General features: G+C 38.5%; 1 protein-coding gene across 3 annotated transcripts in view; it reads right to left on the reverse strand.

The window, feature by feature from the left end:
• LOC139459490 (uncharacterized) overlaps positions 1-20,431 on the reverse strand; it is a 57,428-nt gene that overhangs the window by 27,927 nt on the left and 9,070 nt on the right. For 2 of the 3 annotated variants that reach the window (XM_071240942.1, XM_071240940.1), the window contains exons 1-6: positions 10,456-10,537; positions 4,281-4,352; positions 3,682-3,893; positions 3,124-3,325; positions 2,860-3,009; positions 591-733 (exon numbers count right to left, since the gene is read on the reverse strand). In XM_071240942.1, coding sequence (XP_071097043.1) covers positions 591-733; positions 2,860-3,009; positions 3,124-3,325; positions 3,682-3,893; positions 4,281-4,352; positions 10,456-10,537 — 861 coding nt within the window. Of the gene's footprint in view, positions 1-590; positions 734-2,859; positions 3,010-3,123; positions 3,326-3,681; positions 3,894-4,280; positions 4,357-10,455; positions 10,538-20,431 lie in introns of those variants that run through there. The other variant, XM_071240943.1, reaches the window with a different exon arrangement.

Below are 20,431 nucleotides of genomic sequence, written 5' to 3' on the forward strand. Positions count from 1 at the left end.
TAAATCACGGGTAAGTCTGTGTGGACTGTGTGCATGTTCAGTAAATCACAGGTAAGTCTGTGTGGACTGTGTGCTTGTTCAGTAAATCACAGGTAGGTCTGTGTGGACTGTGTGCATGTTCAGTAAATCACAGGTAAGTCTGTGTGGACTGTGTGCTTGTTCAGTAAATCACAGGTAAGTCTGTGTGGACTGAGTGCTTGCAATTGTTCAGTAAATCACAGATAGTTATGAGTGGACTGTGTGCTTGTTCAGTAAATCTCAGGTAAGTCTGTGTGGACTGTGTGCTTGTTCAGTAAATCACAGATAGTTATGAGTGGACTGTGTGCATGTTCAGTAAATCTCAGGTAAGTCTGTGTGGACTGTGTGCTTGTTCAGTAAATCACAGATAGTTATGAGTGGACTGTGTGCTTGTTCAGTAAATCACAGATTGGTATGTGTGGAATGTGTGTGCTTGTTCAGTAAATCACATGAAGGTCTGTGTGGACTGAGTGATTGTTCAGTAAATCATTGGTAAGTCTGGGATCACAAATAATATAAAGAATGGTTAGCGTTGTGCTCATTCGAAAGTTCGTCAACTATTATTCACTTACATTGATACTTTGTGGAGGCCCACTGTTGTCAGATCTAAAGGCAAAACACAGGACATCTGTGAACCCGTCCACAATGACACAGTTTTCTTTCGACATCCCTTGAGGGTTGGCAGGGTTTGGTCCTGGGTTTAAGGGATACCCACCTGACAGGCAAAGAAACAGTAGGTGATGAAGAACCAGGCATATCCCCAACATAAACAGGGTCAAATGAATGGGAGTGGGTGCTGCAAGCTGATTGGTTGAGAAACATTGTTAAATGGGACTGGGTTTTATTGTGGTCGAAAGTGCAAAAGTCCAATCAAGTCCACATTAAGAAATATCTCATAAATGATTCCATAAATGTATGCACAAAATCTAGAAAAATAAAGTAGTTTATTTCACAATAAAACATTGTTCTATCATGACATCATTTCTGGAGATTCAAACATGCGCTCACAACTTGACGACGTCACATGTTGGACAACGTTATTTTTGAGAGGGGAGTGTCTGTGAGTTGTTCCCCATAAATGTAGCTGGGCAACACAGATAAATGTGATGGCCGAACGACCGCATCCAAAAGCGGAGGAGTTATGACAATCGCCATGGGGAGAAAAGGTCCAGGTAATCAACGGGAGGATTGTGAGAATATTAGGGAAATACCAACCTGTGCATAAATTGTACTTCTAGCTGATTTGATTCTGTTGAGGGAGTCATCATTATTAAAATATGGGTAAATATTTTTAAAACTTGTACATTTCATCATCATCCTTAAAGAGGCTGTATATAATGCTGATATCTCATATAAGAAATAAACACCCCGAGGTCATTGTTTATCGTACAAAAAACACTGCAGTGAGTAAAAAACATGTTGTGGCCGAAATATCAGATGTTACTTTTCCATGATATCATTTGTCCTTTTCGAGTTCAGCAAATTAAAAAATTAACTCAGACCTCATTCCTGTTACTGAAATTTGCACGATATAGTCTGTTCCAGTATTTGCAAAATGTATATCATGTATGGCGTTACTTTGTGAATATTTTACAAAGCATCCTGAATAAAATGAATATATATATACATGTATATATATGTATATGTTTACAATTTCAGGAAGTATTTGTTATGAATAATGAATTGTCGACAATATAATGAAATTGTAACAAGAATGAAAGCCAACAAACACAACATACAGTTTATAGTGGTATTTCTACTTAATAAGTATTATCCCATAAGGAAGAGAATAACGTTTCAGAGTATATGCTTAATCCTTTCTTCAGGTGAATGAATGCTATGAGGCAGAGAGCATATATATAATAATATATAATTAGCGCTTATACTATGGAAGCCAGTACTTAAGTTATCATAGATAAGTAAGGCAATGGACCCCATACATCCATATGACTATATCACCCTATACATCCACATGACTACCGGTATATCACCTTATACATGCACATGACTATATCACCCTATACATCCACATGACTATATCACCCTATACACCCACATGACTATATCACCCTATCCACATGACTATATCTCCCTATACATCCACATGGCTATATCACCCTATACATCCACATGACTATATCACCCTATCCACATGACTATATCACCCTATACATGCACATGACTATATCACCCTGTACATCCACATGACTATATCACCCTATACATCCACATGACCATATCACCCTGTACATCCACATGACTATATCACCCTATACATGCATATGACTATATCACCCTATACATGCACATGACTATATCACCCTATACATCCACATGACTATATCACCCTATACATCCACATGACTATATCACCCTATATATGCAAAAGACTATATCACCCTGTACATGCACATGACTATATCACCCTATACATCCACATGACCATATCACCCTATACATCCACATGACTATATCACCCTGTACATGCACATGACTATATCACCCTATCCACATGACTATATCACCCTGTACATGCACATGACTATATCACCCTATACATCCACATGACCATATCACCCTATACATCCACATGACTATATCACCCTGTACATCCACATGACTATATCACCCTATACATGCACATGACTATATCACCCTATACATGCACATGACCATATCACCCTGTACATGCACATGACTATATCACCCTATACATCCACATGACTATATCACGCTATACATGCAAAAGACTATATCTACCTGTACATGCACATGACTATATCACCCTATACATCAGACTTTATCCACTATAAATCTACATGACCTGCCTGCACATCTCACCTTTGTTCCACATCCCAATGACCTGAACGTCTGTGAACTTCCATATGAAAGGGTTTGGGACAGCCGGTGGACTTGTACCTGGGTTGACCCCAACCGACACAGCCACGATGTTGAACTTAGTCAAACTAGGGAGCACCGCCGCTGTCATGCCTGCACAGAAGGCAATCAAATCATGCTTTACCAAGAGAGCACCAATGTCTACTTCTGAAGGCAAGTCAAGGTGCTACTTCCAGCCACACCAGTATTATCTGTCCTTCCACGTACCTGGGACATCCCTCTGACTCAGTGTAGCATACTTTCTTTTTATGCCAAACTCGGCATCCACATCCAGGCTGATGTTCAGACTGAGCTCAAACAAGGCTTGGTTCATGTTCTCCGGCTGCATGTTCATAGGTCCAGCATGCCACGTGATATCACCACGCATCACTGCATCCCTGAAGGCTGCCACATCCTTGGTACTGGGGCACTAAGGAGACAGCAGATACCGGTAAACAACATCCTTCAGTGGGGCACTAGGGAGACAGCAGATACCTCTATACAACATCCTTCAGTGGGGCACTAGGGAGACAGCAGATACCTCTATACAACACCTTCCAGTGGGGAACTAGGGAGACAGCAGATACCTCTATACAACATCCTCCAGTGGGCCACTACGGAGACAGCAGATACCTTTATACAACATCCTCAACTTACCAAAATGTTCCCAACATTCAACAGAGGCATCCACTTAACTTACCACAATGTTTGCAATATTCAAGAGAGGTGTACACTTAACTTTCCACAATGTTTGCAACATTCAACAGAGGCGTCTACTGAACTTACTGCAAGAGTGATGTTGTTGAGAATAAGGTTTGGACAGTCTAGATACAGGCTGACCAGCCAAGGATGGGTGGTGTAGATGAAGGTTTCTTCATACTGATCATGCCTCAGTTGTTGGGACAACTGTACGGCCCGGGGAAAGTACAGTTGAAAGTAAGTATTCAGTACATTGTTGATGAAACCTACTGTTGGAGAAATACCATTGTAACCTACATCTGAAAAATTCAAAGACATACCTCAGTTAATCAGATGGAGACATAATGAAATTAAAGAACTTCATCTACTGTGCAGTAAAATTCATATAAAGTCACATGAGTGTTAGACTACTAAGCAGGGGCTAGTAACAACATGAACAATTAACTAGTCACTTTCCCAGCTTCAGACTGATTGAATACTAAAGTTATGTATGAATGAGCAGGCTCCAGAACCAGCATGGCCAGGGGTCACCAGGGGTTTCAGGAACCAATGCCTGGGTGCCTGGCATTAGGGTAACTAACTGTCATGTAACTTTTTTTCACTACAAATAACCTCAACTGAACACTGAACATTGTTTTGATCTGTTCTATTGTCTGCCTACATCCAAGATAATCTGTTGTACTCACCAAGGTGGTTCATAAAGATGATGTGCACTGTCTCCACACTGCTGGCTGCCTTCCCACACTGGACTGGCTGCCCTACCTACAGGCAAACAGTCACACAAGAGTACACAACATTGGAAGTCACTGTATGTACTTGTGTTTGGCAGTTTATTGTTTACATCAACGTAGCCTGTAAATTCATGGCCCAGTTCGGACCATCCAAGGGAGCGTCCCTTACCCACACCGTCAGAGCATGAGCACATGCAATCAGCCGAAGGACAGAGAACCACCATCCTTTCACATAAAGTCAGCACCCTGACCAATAAGCACCCCTCACTAATTTCTAGATGCTTACAAGTGTCCCCAACAAACACTGAACATTTACATCACTGTCCCTATTTTGTTAAAAAATTCTTTTTAAAAAAACAGCAAGGTAGAAGGGTTAGATAGGTATTTACCTGGTTTATCTATTTTCACAGATATCGTTAGTGCATCAGAAATAACAGTGAAAATGCAACCATTCAGAATTATAATTGGTGTAGCTGAAACTTTTGAACATTTAAAGAAGAAACATTATTTTGTTGAAATGCACAGTAAAAGATGGTATCAGTAATTATTTTCTATCACCTCCTCCATCTTTTGTGAGTGAGTATGGTTTTACCCCGCTTTTAGCAATATTCAAGCAATATCATGACGGAGGACAACTGAAATGGTCTTCACACATTGTGCTCATCAGGGGGTCGAACCCCACTCTTCGGTATGACGAGCAAATTATTTAACCATTAGGCTACCCCAACGCATCATTTAAAGTATGTGAACAAAATTATTTATCATGATATTTAAAATGATATGAAAGAGCAAGTGGTTGCGTGGAATTCGATATGTTAACCAAGCAAACAAGTCTGCGTTTATGTTTCCATAAACCCAAAAAATAATAAGGCCACGCCCATTAATGGACTACTGTTTCCTGATTGGCTGATAATAGAATGAGCTGGTCTTGGGTTGCTATGGTGCTGGACCAGATGTCACTGATTTTGTATTGCCGTCATATAATAGTCTATTATATGGTCTCTGGTGTTATTGAATATAAAAATGATAAATAAGTAGTATCATGTGCACATTTTGAGTGAATTGTCTACCGGTAAAAATGTTTCTTCCTCAATTTACGCAAAAAGCATGTTGAAGTCAATTCTTAAATATTCATATGAATTAAAATCAATATAGATATTGAATTACAAGTTTTGGAACTTTCTAAGGTAATGAATACAGTTTGTTTATGTGTAAAGTAACATGTTATACTTGTAGTACAAGTAGGCTGATTATGCACTGTTGTATTTGGCAGAGATCAGCTACAAGAACAGATGAAGACTAACTTTAGGACAACACATACAATATAAGGAATTAAAGTTATGAATTCAAATTCCTGTTTTGTTTTCATTCAACATAGAAAACCCTATTTCAGACCATACTTGTTATGGATTCTGTTGCAGGAATATATCATGCTTTCCATTTATTACAATTTTGGGAATGACTTCCACACATGAACTAGACATGCTTGCACACGAATGGATCCACTTTGGTTTCATATGTTGATATCACACCAAGAAAATCTGGTATAGGTGTTGTATGAATATATATATAAGCAAGATATACGTTGTCATAATGTTTGACATGGACATGGTAACCACGTCCTGCATTGGTTGTATTATCCTCCACATATATGCAAAACATTCGCTGTCCCAATATTTTCAAAAAAAGTGTTTAAACATAAGACATAGATGTTGTGACAACATTCTGCATTGGTTATATTTTGGTTTACACACAATGCTGTAGCAAACAATCTGGGAGTCTACAGATTGACATTGTGGCAACGTAACCTCACAACGTTGTAGCAACCAATCTGGGAGTCTACAGATTGACATTGTGGCAACCTAACCTCACAATGTTGTAGCAACCAATCTGGGAGTCTACAGATTGACATTGTGGCAACGTAACCTCACAACGTTGTAGCAACCAATCTGGGAGTCTACAGATTGACATTGTGGCAACGTAACCTCACAACGTTGTAGCAACCAATCTGGGAGTCTACAGATTGACATTGTGGCAACGTAACCTCACAATGTTGTAGCAACCAATCTGGGAGTCTACAGATTGACATTGTGGCAACGTAACCTCACAATGTTGTAGCAACCAATCTAGGAGTCTACAGATTGACATTGTGGCAACCTAACCTCACAATGTTGTAGCAACCAATCTGGGAGTCTACAGATTTACATTGTGGCAACGTGTGGTAGATAGTAGATCTGTATATATATTAATCATTTTTTATTAATTAGCTTTTAATTTACTATGTATGTTGTCAATAATGTTATTTTGTATATTTCAGATATTGCAGTAATCAAGAATTATTTATTGTATTTCTCATTTCAGGCTGCATACTTAAGTAGTTGTATGTCAAGTATTATCATTAAAGCCCTATTCTAATGTCATGTTTTACTTAGTGGGTCAGTCAACTGCTTGGTGGTTAATCAGAGTGTAAGCCCAGGCGTCCTCTGGATTGGCTAGTTTTAAATCTCTGTGTCCCACTTTCAAACCCCTTTGTATTCACCCTGCACTTGGCATTACTACTTCACTGTGCACTGGACTGGAAGAAAGGATATACTTATATAAAGGTTAGTAGTTAAAGTTATAATTGTATTTTATGCCAGTATAATTATGCAAATCACTTAAGTTTAATAAATGTCTATATAGATCCTTAATTATATTCAAACATGTCACATTTACTAGTATTAGTGTGTGCATGGTGAGTGTATGATTACTAGATAAATTTCATTTCACTATATGTGTGTCTGTGTTAATCTAGGACATTTGTGTATTCTGTAACTTGTATTGTGTATTAATAAGTTGATAATAGTTTACATGTAATGTTCATCTGTGTAGATAAAAATACCTTCATGATGTATTTTATATCATGAACAGGTTTTCACGAGGGATTTGATATATTTACAAGGGATTGTGACCACCGACCATACACCCCAGTGGGATTCACCGGGTATATATATACTTATATATTGCTTGCATTGTAACATAATATTATATTTATTGTACCATATTTATATTAAATGTGTAAATCCATTAAACTTACATATCTAAGTTTATAATTGTGAAATGTTATAAATGATATATCATGTATAGCTTATAAGTGTAGTAGATTATTATTTAATCTGCTTCGGTTTTGATGTACTAGATATAATTGTATGTTTATTATTGTATTCATTGTTCCAGGGTGTCGGTTTATCACGGCAGAAAATAAATTAATCAGACCTCACTCCCTAGCCTGTGTCATTATGTTAATTGGGATAATACATATGCACATATAATGGCTACAACAAACGTAACCTCACAATGTTGTAGCAACCAATCTAGGAGTCTACAGATTGACATTGTGGCAACATAACCTCACAACGTTGTAGCAACCAATCTGGGAGTCTACAGATTTACATTGTGGCAACGTAACCTCACAATGTTGTAGCAACCAATCTGGGAGTCTACAGATTTACATTGTGGCAACGTAACCTCACAACGTTGTAGCAACCAATCTAGGGAGTCTACAGATTTACATTGTGGCAACGTAACCTCACAAAGTTGCAGCAACGAAAATCAACGTCACAACACTGTCACAACGTAGAATTTTGCTGGGTATCCTTCAATTGTAGGAATCCCAGGTTAAAAGCTGGAGGTCCCCAAAGTCTAATATTGAATATTTATATCATGTATATAACATCTGACACAAACTGTATACTGCATATGGCACTAGTTTATATTACATCTGACACAACTGTATATAGTCCATATTGTACAAATGTATATTAGGCCTACATATGACATGTATATATATATTATATTAGGCACTGGTTTATATTACATCTGATACAACTGTATATAGTCCATATTGTACAAATGTATATTAGTCCTACATATGACATGTATATATATATACTATATTAACACTGGTTTATATTACATCTGACACAACTGTATGTAGTCTATATTGTACAAATGTATATTAGACCTACATATGACATGTATATATAATATATATGGCACTAGTTTATATTACATCTGACACAACTGTATATAGTCCATATTGTACAAATGTATATTAGGCCTACATGTGACATGTATATATATACTATATTAACACTGGTTTATATTACATCTGATACAACTGTATAAAGTACATATAGCACAAATGTATATTAAGCCTACATGTGACATGTATATATACTATTAAGGCACTGGTTTATATTACATCTGACACAAGTCTACATTAAATCTGACACAACTTTATAAAGTACATATAGCACAAATGTATATTAAGCCTACATATGACATGTATATATACTATATTAGGCACTAGTTTATATTACATCTGACACAACTGTATATAGTACATATTGCACAAATGTATATTAGGCCTACATGTGACATGTATATATTATATTAGGCACTAGTTTATATTACATCTGACACAACTGTATATAATAACAGCAGCGGGTGACCTCGCCTTGGTGAACACTATCAAGCTGACTGTCGTTCATTTCCCGATGAACATAAGTATGTCATGTGATTACGTTGTCAATCGAGAGGAATCATACAGAACTATGTTAGGGGAATTCCTCAATGTCTAAAATAACATTAAAAATGATTAGGGACAACTGACGACTTTGATTCAGGCTATGAATGATGTGGGATTTGAGTCCAGACAGATCATGTGTATGTCGGGTCACTGACATGAAGGATCCATTCCAAGCTGAAAAAGAGAATGCTCAACTTACCGAAAGAAATCATTGAGCTCCATACTGCCGTGTATTGCTTTGGGAAATGCAAACGGCCACCTCAAGCGGTCATCACCAGCAGTAGTATGACTCAAACACACACCGTTCACAGAACATTAATATCAATCCATTTTCAGCATCAGACATGTCTAAATTTCTTTCCAACACTAACTTTTTCTGGGTGCTCATTTCGAGTGAATGACATTTCCGTTGCCGCCATTTTCTACCGTTTGTAAAACCAAGGGATGTCACTCCAAATGGAATGTTTGGGACCGATGACGTCACGACGTCACAACTCTCCTCATTGATATAGTTCGCTTTAAATAATTAAAGTTTGATGTTTAATGGATTGTTTTGTTATGATTTATGTATTTGTCAAGATAAGGATTGAAGTTGTTGTTTTGTTGACATTCATCAGCTGATGAAGACAGTGCCTCACGTGTGCAAATTTACCATGATGCGTCAACAAATACAACTTAAATCCTTGAATAGTACATATTGCACAAATGTATATTAGGTCAACATATGATGTGTATATATACTATTTTAGGCACTGGTTTATATTACATTTGACATGAGTCTATATTACATCTGACACGAGTCTATATTATATCTGACACAAGTCTATATTACATGTACATGAATACAAGGGTATAAACCATACATGAGGCCTACATATGACACAACCTGTGTGGAGTCTGGGTAAGTATTGGCCTATACTGGTCCCAGAAATCTATCTATTCTTGTCGTAAGATGCTAAATGGATCAGGCAGTAAGACTCGGTACTTGATTAATTACATGTGATTGTACCCAGACAGTGAGTACCATTGCTCGTAATATTAATCGCTGGTTTGTCTGGTTCTATTTTAGGACCAATGTCATATAGCTGGAATATCATTGCGGAATGCACCATTACACAACAAAGACACAAATCATAAGACACTAGTGTAGGCCTATATTATATATATCCCAAGGGTTTTTCATACATCACGGTTACAAATTAATCCCGGAAGTCAATTGATCCTTGTCATAATGTCAATAAGGATTTTAGTGGGTCCCTAGATTCTTGTATCACAGGAGCAATCCTCAAGGACCCAAGGACCCACATTACTTTCGAATCAAACACAACATGCTTTCAGACTGCTTAATACATATATATTGTTACTTTAATAGGCCTACAAAGTTAGCCTACAAAGTTAGCCTACATGTGACCCTAACTTAGTTGCATGCCTTCGCCTCACCCCATCAAACATAATGAAATCATAAATGAAATATTATCGGGTTTCTATTGTCACCTAGCAATAATTATTTATCGTCATACAAATACATCTACTGATTCACCATATCACTTGAATGTACACCTACCAATGCAACGCCAATGAAAAAACATATCGTTTTTGTCAAATTCCGAATGCTTCTCCACGCGGCCATTTTGTCTGTCATATGATCAATCACGTGTTCTCTTCACGGCCCTCGATATGTCACATAACCCAAAGCAGTGCAATGTCCAGAGCACTCGTGAACTTACGAACTCGTCCAAACCAGGCTATATTCCATTTTTACGGATTTTGTTTCTGAAGCGTTTGGTCGGTCGGTCGGTCGAAATAAAACAAATTTCATTCAACGTTGTGTTAGGGGTTTGGATGGTAGGTCGAAAAAAGAAAGAAAAGGTCAGTAACCCGAGGGAATAAATGAATGGCCTGACTATATGGGTTATTCTCTAAAAAAATAACATTTCCTGTCCAAATGAATTTTCTTGAAAACAACTCATAATTCATGTTTTCAGATTACTTGATAATGAAGATATTTAGCAGATGTATGTAATATTCTGATCAAATTGCTGCTATAACCTTATGTTAGCCAGCAAAATACGTTAAAAGTGCAGAAACTTGTTGTCCACAAATAAAAAATCAAACTTTATCAAATTATCTTAAGTCTCTGGGAACAAATACTTCCCAAAGCCCTGGTGATTTATGTAGCATGACATCATGAAAGGCTGATAACAGCAGAAAGCGGTTGGTTTTCCACTTGGATTTATTATTTTTGGAAACAGTAATCTTATCCAGAGTAGTAGTGTCTATCCTGTCACCAGATAGTACAAATACAAATAATAATTGCTCCTTTGGTAAGCCAGAAGGCTAAGGTCTTTGCAGGTCTCTTCCTTTCCAGTACTATCATGGCACCATATGCTCAAGCAATTTATATTGGTGCAGTGTCTTCAAAATAACTGGTAAATGTTGTCTTTTGATGTGTACTTTTTGTAGGTGTCTGTGCTGTCACCATGCATTTTGGGTTTCGAAATTGTTATTAACAAAATCAAATATAATGAGTATATTTGACTGTCAGAATGGAACTCAACCAGTGTGCTTTTGTTAGTGCAAGAGAAAAGTCATTGTCCTAAGCTGGCATTATGTCATAGTTTGTCTCTCCTGTCACTGTCTCTGCTGTCACCTCAAAACAAATGACAGGACAGACATATTTAGGCAACAGCACAGACATATAGTGTTCAATAAATGTTTCAACATATATATATTAAAAGACAAAGAAAACATGAATGGTAATGTATTTTGTATGTTTGCTTGTTGCATGAAAATCTGAATATTATTAACATTTGGGTCAATAAACACTGATTACACTGCGCAGTAGATCTTTGGTAACAGCACAGACTTTTAATAGTGACAGCACAGACACATTTCAGTGACAGCAAAGACATTTTAGGATTTTTTTTATCATGTTGACACAAATAATGAACAATTATTCATTTACTCGCATTACTGTTGTACATGATTAAGAAATGTAACATATTTAGCAAATTTAAATGAAAGTAATGTACCATGATCACTTCAAACACAGTGTCTATGAGTGACTGTGACAGCACAGACACGTAACAGTAACAGCACAGACATTTAGTGTTTAATAGAGATTTTGAGAAAGTTTTGTTCAATGTTTCAGTGTCTTTAAAACTCTACCTCTTAGGCTTTTGTTAGTTACAGGCAAAAATGAATTTCCATTAACATTTGGGTCAATAAACACTGATTACACTGCACAGTAGAACTTTGGTAACAGCACAGACACTTTTCAGTGACAGCAAAGACATTTTAGGATATTTTTACCAAGTTGACACAAATAATGAACAATTATTCAATTTGCTTGCCCGACTGTTGTACATAATTAAGAAATGTAACATATTTAGCAACTTTAAATGAAAGTAATTTTACATGATCACTTCAAACACTGTGTCTATGCGTGAGGGAAAGAGAGAAGTGGAGGTGTGTGCTGACATAATGGAGTGTATGAGTGGGAAAAAGAGAGAAGTGGAGGTGTGTGCTGACAGAATAGAGTGTATGAGTGGGGAAAAGAGAGAAGTGGAGGTGTGTGCTGACAGAATGGAGTGTATGAGTGGGGAAAAGAGAGAAGTGGAGGTGTGTGCTGACATAATGGAGTGTATGAGTCAGGGGAAAGAGAGAAGTGGAGGTGTGTGCTGACAGAATGGAGTGTATGAGAGGGGAAAAGAGAGAAGTGGAGGTGTGTGCTGACATAATGGAGTGTATGAGTGGGAAAAAGAGAGAAGTGGAGGTGTGTGCTGACAGAATGGAGTGTATGAGTGGGGAAAAGAGAGAAGTGGAGGTGTGTGCTGACAGAATGGAGTGTATGAGTGGGGAAAAGAGAGAAGTGGAGGTGTGTGCTGACATAATGGAGTGTATGAGTCAGGGGAAAGAGAGAAGTGGAGGTGTGTACTGACAGAATGGAGTGTATGAGTGGGGAAAGAGAGAAGTGGAGGTGTGTGCTGACAGAATGGAGTGTATGAGAGGGGAAAAGAGAGAAGTGGAGGTGTGTGCTGACAGAATGGAGTGTATGAGTGGGGAAAAGAGAGAAGTGGAGGTGTGTGCTGACATAATGGAGTGTATGAGTCAGGGGAAAGAGAGAAGTGGAGGTGTGTACTGACAGAATGGAGTGTATGAGTGGGGAAAGAGAGAAGTGGAGGTGTGTGCTGACAGAATGGAGTGTATGAGAGGGGAAAAGAGAGAAGTGGAGGTGTGTGCTGACAGAATGGAGTGTATGAGTGGGGAAAGAGAGAAGTGGAGGTGTGTGCTGACAGAATGGAGTGTATGAGTGGGGAAAAGAGAGAAGTGGAGGTGTGTGCTGACAGAATGGAGTGTATGAGTGGGGAAAAGAGAGAAGTGGAGGTGTGTGCTGACAGAATGGAGTGTATGAGTCAGGGGAAAGAGAGAAGTGGAGGTGTGTGCTGACAGAATGGAGAGTTGGAGTGGGGGAAGGAGAGAAGTGGAGGTGTGTGCTGACAGAATGGAGTGTATGAGTGGGGAAAAGAGAGAAGTGGAGGTGTGTACTGACATAATGGAGTGTATGAGTCAGGGGAAAGAGAGAAGTGGAGGTGTGTGCTGACAGAATGGAGTGTATGAGTGGGGAAAGAGAGAAGTGGAGGTGTGTGCTGACAGAATGGAGTGTATGAGTGGGGAAAGAGAGAAGTGGAGGTGTGTGCTGACAGAATGGAGTGTATGAGTCAGGGGAAAGAGGTGTGTGCTGACAGAATGGAGTGTATGAGTGGGGGAAAGAGAGAAGTGGAGGTGTGTGCTGACAGAATGGAGTGTATGAGTCAGGGGAAAGAGAGAAGTGGAGGTGTGTGCTGACAGAATGGAGTGTATGAGTGGGGAAAGAGAGAAGTGGAGGTGTGTACTGACAGAATGGAGTGTATGAGTCAGGGGAAAGAGAGAAGTGGAGGTGTGTGCTGACATAATGGAGTGTATGAGTCAGGGGAAAGAGAGAAGTGGAGGTGTGTACTGACAGAATGGAGTTTATGAGTCAGGGGAAAGAGAGAAGTGGAGGTGTGTACTGACAGAATGGAGTGTATGAGTCAGGGGAAAGAGAGAAGTGGAGGTGTGTGCTGACAGAATGGGGTGTATGAGTCAGGGGAAAGAGAGAAGTGGAGGTGTGTACTGACAGAATGGAGTGTATGAGTGGGGAAAAGAGAGAAGTGGAGGTGTGTGCTGACAGAATGGAGTGTATGAGTGGGGAAATAGAGAAGTGGAGGTGTGTGCTGACATAATGGAGTGTATGAGTGGGGAAAAGAGAGAAGTGGAGGTGTGTACTGACATAATGGAGTGTATGAGTCAGGGGAAAGAGAGAAGTGGAGGTGTGTACTGACAGAATGGAGTGTATGAGTCAGGGGAAAGAGAGAAGTGGAGGTGTGTACTGACAGAATGGAGTGTATGAGTGGGGAAAGAGAGAAGTGGAGGTGTGTGCTGACAGAATGGAGTGTATGAGTGGGGAAAGAGAGAAGTGGAGGTGTGTGCTGACAGAATGGAGTGTATGAGTGGGGAAAGAGAGAAGTGGAGGTGTGTACTGACAGAATGGAGTGTATGAGAGGGGAAAAGAGAGAAGTGGAGGTGTGTGCTGACAGAATGGAGTGTATGAGTGGGGAAAAGAGAGAAGTGGAGGTGTGTGCTGACAGAATAGAGTGTATGAGTGGGGAAAGAGAGAAGTGGAGGTGTGTGCTGACAGAATGGAGTGTATGAGTGGGGAAAAGAGAGAAGTGGAGGTGTGTGCTGACAGAATGGAGTGTATGAGTGGGGAAAAGAGAGAAGTGGAGGTGTGTGCTGACAGAATGGAGTGTATGAGTGGGGAAAGAGAGAAGTGGAGGTGTGTACTGACAGAATGGAGTGTATGAGTGGGGAAAAGAGAGAAGTGGAGGTGTGTACTGACAGAATGGAGTGTATGAGTGGGGGAAAGAGAGAAGAGGAGGTGTGTGCTGACAGAATGGAGAGTCTGAATGATGATGAAATTCACCAAAAGACAAGTAAGGAAATGGTACAAAGTTCAGACGATGATAAGATGGAAAGACAAAAGGAAGTACACCAGCCAGTTGATACAAATGAATTCGTTGTCATTGTGTATAACATATCATATCCTGGTTATGTTGAAGATACAGAGCTAGGTGAAGTTTTTGTGGAATATATGCATAAAGCGGGAAAGCACGTCAATGCAAATTGTTTCTTCTGGCCACACAAACTTAAAGACAAATGCTGGTACCAATTTGAGGACATAGTTAGCTTTGTACCAGAGCCTTCCAAAATATCTGTCCTCTGACTATTGTGTTGAGTCTTCTTTGTGGGAAGATATGTTGGAAACAATTCATGGCAAACAATAACCTGTGTTTATATGTGCACATGAATGAGGTCAAGAATGATTTACTGAATGTTATCATACAATGCTATCATTTGGTAAAAGACTTTGTCTGTGCTGTTACTGTTGAAGTTTTGAAAGTTGACTATTCTCGTTTCCTTACAGCATTTTGCTTGGAATAAGCAACAATAACCTCAAAAAGTGCCATTAAGGTTGTTGGTAGAGTTTCTGATCAAGTTCTCTTTTTGAGATGAGCAATTCCACATAAGATTGGTTTATGAATTTTTGCTTGTCTGTGCTGTTACCAAACCTCACATTTTTATCTAATTAAGGTCACATACAAAATACACCTAACACTTTGATATGCACATTCATTGAGTTTCCCTTTTTTTGACTACCTTTACTTCTGAAACACAGAACACAGAAATAGTTATTATAGTTTTGGCAATTACAAAATATTTTGTCTTTCCTGTTACCATGTTGTCTGTCCTGTTACCGTGAATGTCTTTCCTGTCACCAGGTTTCTGCCATCTCAAAAGTTATAATTGGTTCAACTCTGCTGACAAAAATATATATAATTCATAAAATGAGTGTAATAACTATTATTACCTTATAGAATAATGGTAGTTCCATTTCAGTGTAAGCAGCAGACAAGTTATCGTACATCTTTTTGCAAATAACTCCATTGTATGCATATATTTACAGTCTAATAATTTAGTAAAGACAATAAATGAAATTTTAATGTTGTTGGTATTTGAACTATGCCCAAATGCAACAACCATATCATAAATTTAATTCATTTTAGATTTATGTTCGGTGACAAAAACTGAATTTTATGCACGGTAACAGCACAGACATTTGGTACAGAAATGCCAAAAATAGTTTTCTGCAAAAAGGAAAATAAGACATATTAAGCCTGCATACTTTACACTTGTATTCAGTAATTGTTATGTTGTTTATCTGCTCAACAAAAACATTTCAAAAATGAATTCTGATTCGTTGATTTTTCATTGGCCAAAATGTTACTTTTTTAGAGAATGACCCATATATCTATAATTCATGTGACGCCTCTCTATTGTAATATTTCCCACGAATAAGTTCAGTCAAAATAGCTGAACCCCCTTATTACCATTAACTATTATATAGACTCGTGTGTCCTGTTTCAGCAGGGCTTAGACGCATTCACCGTGTCCACGGGGGGTACCCGGACTGCCCTGGGCTTCTTTCCGGATTTCCCCAATTTTAATTGAGTAACTTTTTATTCAAATTTACTCCAGGGCTCAAAAACGAAAACAGACAAAAAGTATGATAGGACGAATGACCATCCCAAGTTTAACAAAACAATAAGTGGAATGAGAGAGCATTTTAACATAAGACATGGTTCTTTTTTCAGCTTGAACACGCTCATCGGGTGCCGTCATTTGGAAATACCCCTGATTGTTATAGTTTAATAATAAAACAAAGTATCCATGCAGTGAAAGTATTTTTGGATTGCGTCGATAATACGATTACTACTCCCTTGTTGTCATCTACGTTTTCTGGTATAACCCTACACTTGTGTATTTGTCGTCATTCACTTGATGCTCAGTTAATGAATTTATTACAGGTACAATTAGTGGTAGCACCTCTCAGAATACCTGACAAAGGTTCCCATTTGGCATTTATTGTGTCTGGGGTAATTATTCAAACTAAATCCAGGTTTGAGGTGCTGTGAAATGTGTGTTTTCTAATATGCACGTGGCAGCCCAGCAAGAGATGAAAGATCAGTTGATTTACTTTTTTTGTAAATCAACGGATCGTCCCTAGTCGTCAAAGGATCGACGTTATGAAAATAGTTGTCACGTGGGCTTTCTCAGCCGACCTTTGAGACTTGACACCTATGTGAAACACCTGAAATAATCAGAGTGATCAGTTGAGAAACGAACACAGCTTATAATATCCCGAATCGATGTATTTTAAAATGTTTGATTGTTACAGTGACACGTGACATCGAATAGGTTTCTTTGTACAGCTGCAGGCGTGTGGGATATTGTTCCTTTGTGTGCCGAAGTGGTAAAGGTCTGAGACCTGCATCACTTCGGGCGTTCCTCCCACATTAAGCTGACACGCCGCGATATAACTGGAATACTATCAAAAACGGCGTTAAACCCAACTCACTCACTCACACTCCTTTGTGTGGATATTCACGGATACATTCCTCGGACAAGGAAGCTGCCTAAAATTATACACATAAATTATATGACATAAATAATACACAGTTTGTAAAATGTGATTCTCTCCGGCAATTTATGAAATGTGTAAATATTTCAGTCACTTTGACTGAAAAATCTGTCCATTTATTTAACAGATCGACTAAAATTGATTAAGACAATCAAAAGGGCCTAAAAGCATCACAATAGATTATTATGTAGGATAAGAAGCAAACAAATATAGAAATGTACTTTTATTCGTAACATTTTCAGTCTCTTGGTAATGGTATTAAAGATAAAAATGTTTGGAATTCGTTGTCATAATAATACAGATGGACATATTTTTCAGTCAATTTGTAAAATAACTGAATATTCAGGCGTTTGATAAATTTCCTTAGTGAACATTTTGCACATTTTAACTGTAAAAAATATAAACACGATAAGATAAGCAATGCTCAGGAAAAATATTTACTTTGTGTTGCAAGTCAGAATAGTGTAAACGAAAATCGCACAATTATTAAGCAAATGCCTTACCAAAACTTCGTCACCATTACCGATGCTACCCACAAAGATACCTACATTTCCTTATTATTTCCAAAACTGTATTTCATTTTGTTGATCAATGTGACCATACGCCCGTATACTATCAATAAAAGTGACAAATGAGCTTACGAATTGCGCAGCACAGGCCACGAACTAGTCTAGGTTTCTGCTATATCATCCGGGTACTCACGGGAAACGGGTAAACATTCCCAAACCAAACCAAAACCAGGAATCACAATTTCAATATAACAAGGCCGACTGGGACAAATTTCAGGAAATCTGCAACCAAGCTAACCTTGCTGACCTAGAAAGTAACAACCCCGAGATTTACTGCAAAAACCTAGCAGACTATATAATTAACGCAGCCCAAAACTCTATCCCTTTCAAAACAACCAAAATATGCAAAACTTCGGTACCATGGTGGAACGAAGAAATAGAACAAACTAGGAGAAACCGTATTTAATAAAGCCAAACGTATCTCCAAGCATTTAAAAATAGCAGACGAACTAAACCAGCAAGTACAAAGCTTACTCAAAACAGCTAAAACTAAAAACTGGAAGAATTAACCACCACACAGACGCCAGAACGGTCTGGCGTAAAATCCACGCCATTAGAGTAAAGAAACGCCAAACAAAAAACACCTAATATTAATAACCTAGCAAACCGCTTGTCGGCCGTCAGCAGCAACAGCAACTTAAACCAAAATTTCAGGAACATCTAAAAACAGAAACCAAAGTTTCCAAACAACCAAAAGATGAATAATTAGAAATAAATCTCCCATACACAATGGAGGTGCTACTCCACGTCATCAACAACAGCAAAAAGGGCACAGTCCCAGGTTTAGACCTAACCTCATACCAGATAATTAAACAACTCCCCGAAAACTCCTCAAAAACCTACTAAAGCTCTATAACCTCATCTTCCTAAACGGTCAGGTCCCAACACCATGGAAACAAGCTCTGGTCATACCAATCCCTAAACCTAATAAACCAGCTGACCAGGCCACGCTTTAACCACTAGGCTACCCGACCGCCCCTCGCCCGATAAGAGCAGGACATTAAAACAGGCCATCTCAATACACAATACACAACAGGCATCTTTCTAGACTTCTCCAAAGCATTCGACATGGTTTGGCACAACGGGCTAATAGAAAAACTACAAGGACTATAGGACTTAAAGGTGAAATAATAAACTACATCCAAGATTTCCTGACAATTGACAAACCGTAAAATTACCGTTGGTATAGACCAAACTCTATCGGACCAAGGTCTCCTAGAAAATGGCTCTCCCCAGGGCAGCATCCTAAGTCCCACACTCTTCAATGTAACGATTAATGATCTCTTCGAGGGACTATCCCCTAAAGTAAACACTTCCAAATTCGCAGATGATGGAGCTCTCTGGATCCTCACAAAAAGCATTAAAATGGCCCAAAACTTAATGAAATTCAACAATGGGAAGACAAATGGGGCTTCTCAATAAACCCTGAAAAAGAGGGAATAGTATTTAACAAAAAACAAACCAAATTCCTGGGATTAATCCTCGATCAGCATCTCACATGGGATGCTCATATAAAAAAAACCTCAAAATCAGATGTAGTAAAGATCTAAACACGCTCAGATGCCTCACGGGCTCTAACTGGGGAGCCTCTAAAAATACCTTATTATCACTATACATATCACTAATTCGATCTAAATTAGACTACGGTAGCGCCATATACAACACATTAAACAACTCTCTAAACAAGCAACTAAACTCAATCCAGTATCAGGCCTTAAAACTAATCGCCCGAACTCAACAAGGCAACTCTAGCCCCGCACTCCAGGCCTTAACAGGAGAAATCCCACTAGAATTATGAAGATAACAACTAGCCCTAAACTTCTGGGCCGCATCCCAATCAAACTCCCTAATCCAAGACATCTTAAAAAACAACATAAGCCCCCCAAAAACAAGCGTTAGCCCGGAAAAACCCACTACTGACCCCAATATCACAAAGAACAACAAACTACTTAAATGAACACAAACTAAATAATCTAATACAAAACACCAAACCTTCAAATATCTACACCCCAAAACTTCCAATTCCCAAAATAGACAACACTCGCCCACACACTAAATAAAAAACCCGACCCCAACATCGCTAAAACCACCACAGCTCTTCACAACCAGTAATTTAAAAAACACACCAAAAATTACTTATCCTAACCGACTTCCCTCAGCGGACTCAAAGCCCTCAAAAACAAAAAAACACTAAAAACCGCACAAAACTAATAAATCAAATATTAAAAAGCTCAAACGAACTAACTAATGCAGGGAAACACGTAGAATTTATATGGATACCCGCACATCTAGGAATTTTCGGCAATGAAATCGCAGATAAAATAGCCAAATTGTCCCTAAAACTATAAGACATAAGCCTAAACCTTCCAATCTCCAAAATCAGAAATCAAAAGCGATACTAAACAAA

Source organism: Haliotis cracherodii, unplaced genomic scaffold (assembly GCF_022045235.1).
Source record: "Haliotis cracherodii isolate W230 unplaced genomic scaffold, xgHalCrac1.p SCAF_13, whole genome shotgun sequence".
In the NCBI taxonomy this organism is placed as follows: Eukaryota; Metazoa; Mollusca; class Gastropoda; order Lepetellida; family Haliotidae; genus Haliotis; species Haliotis cracherodii.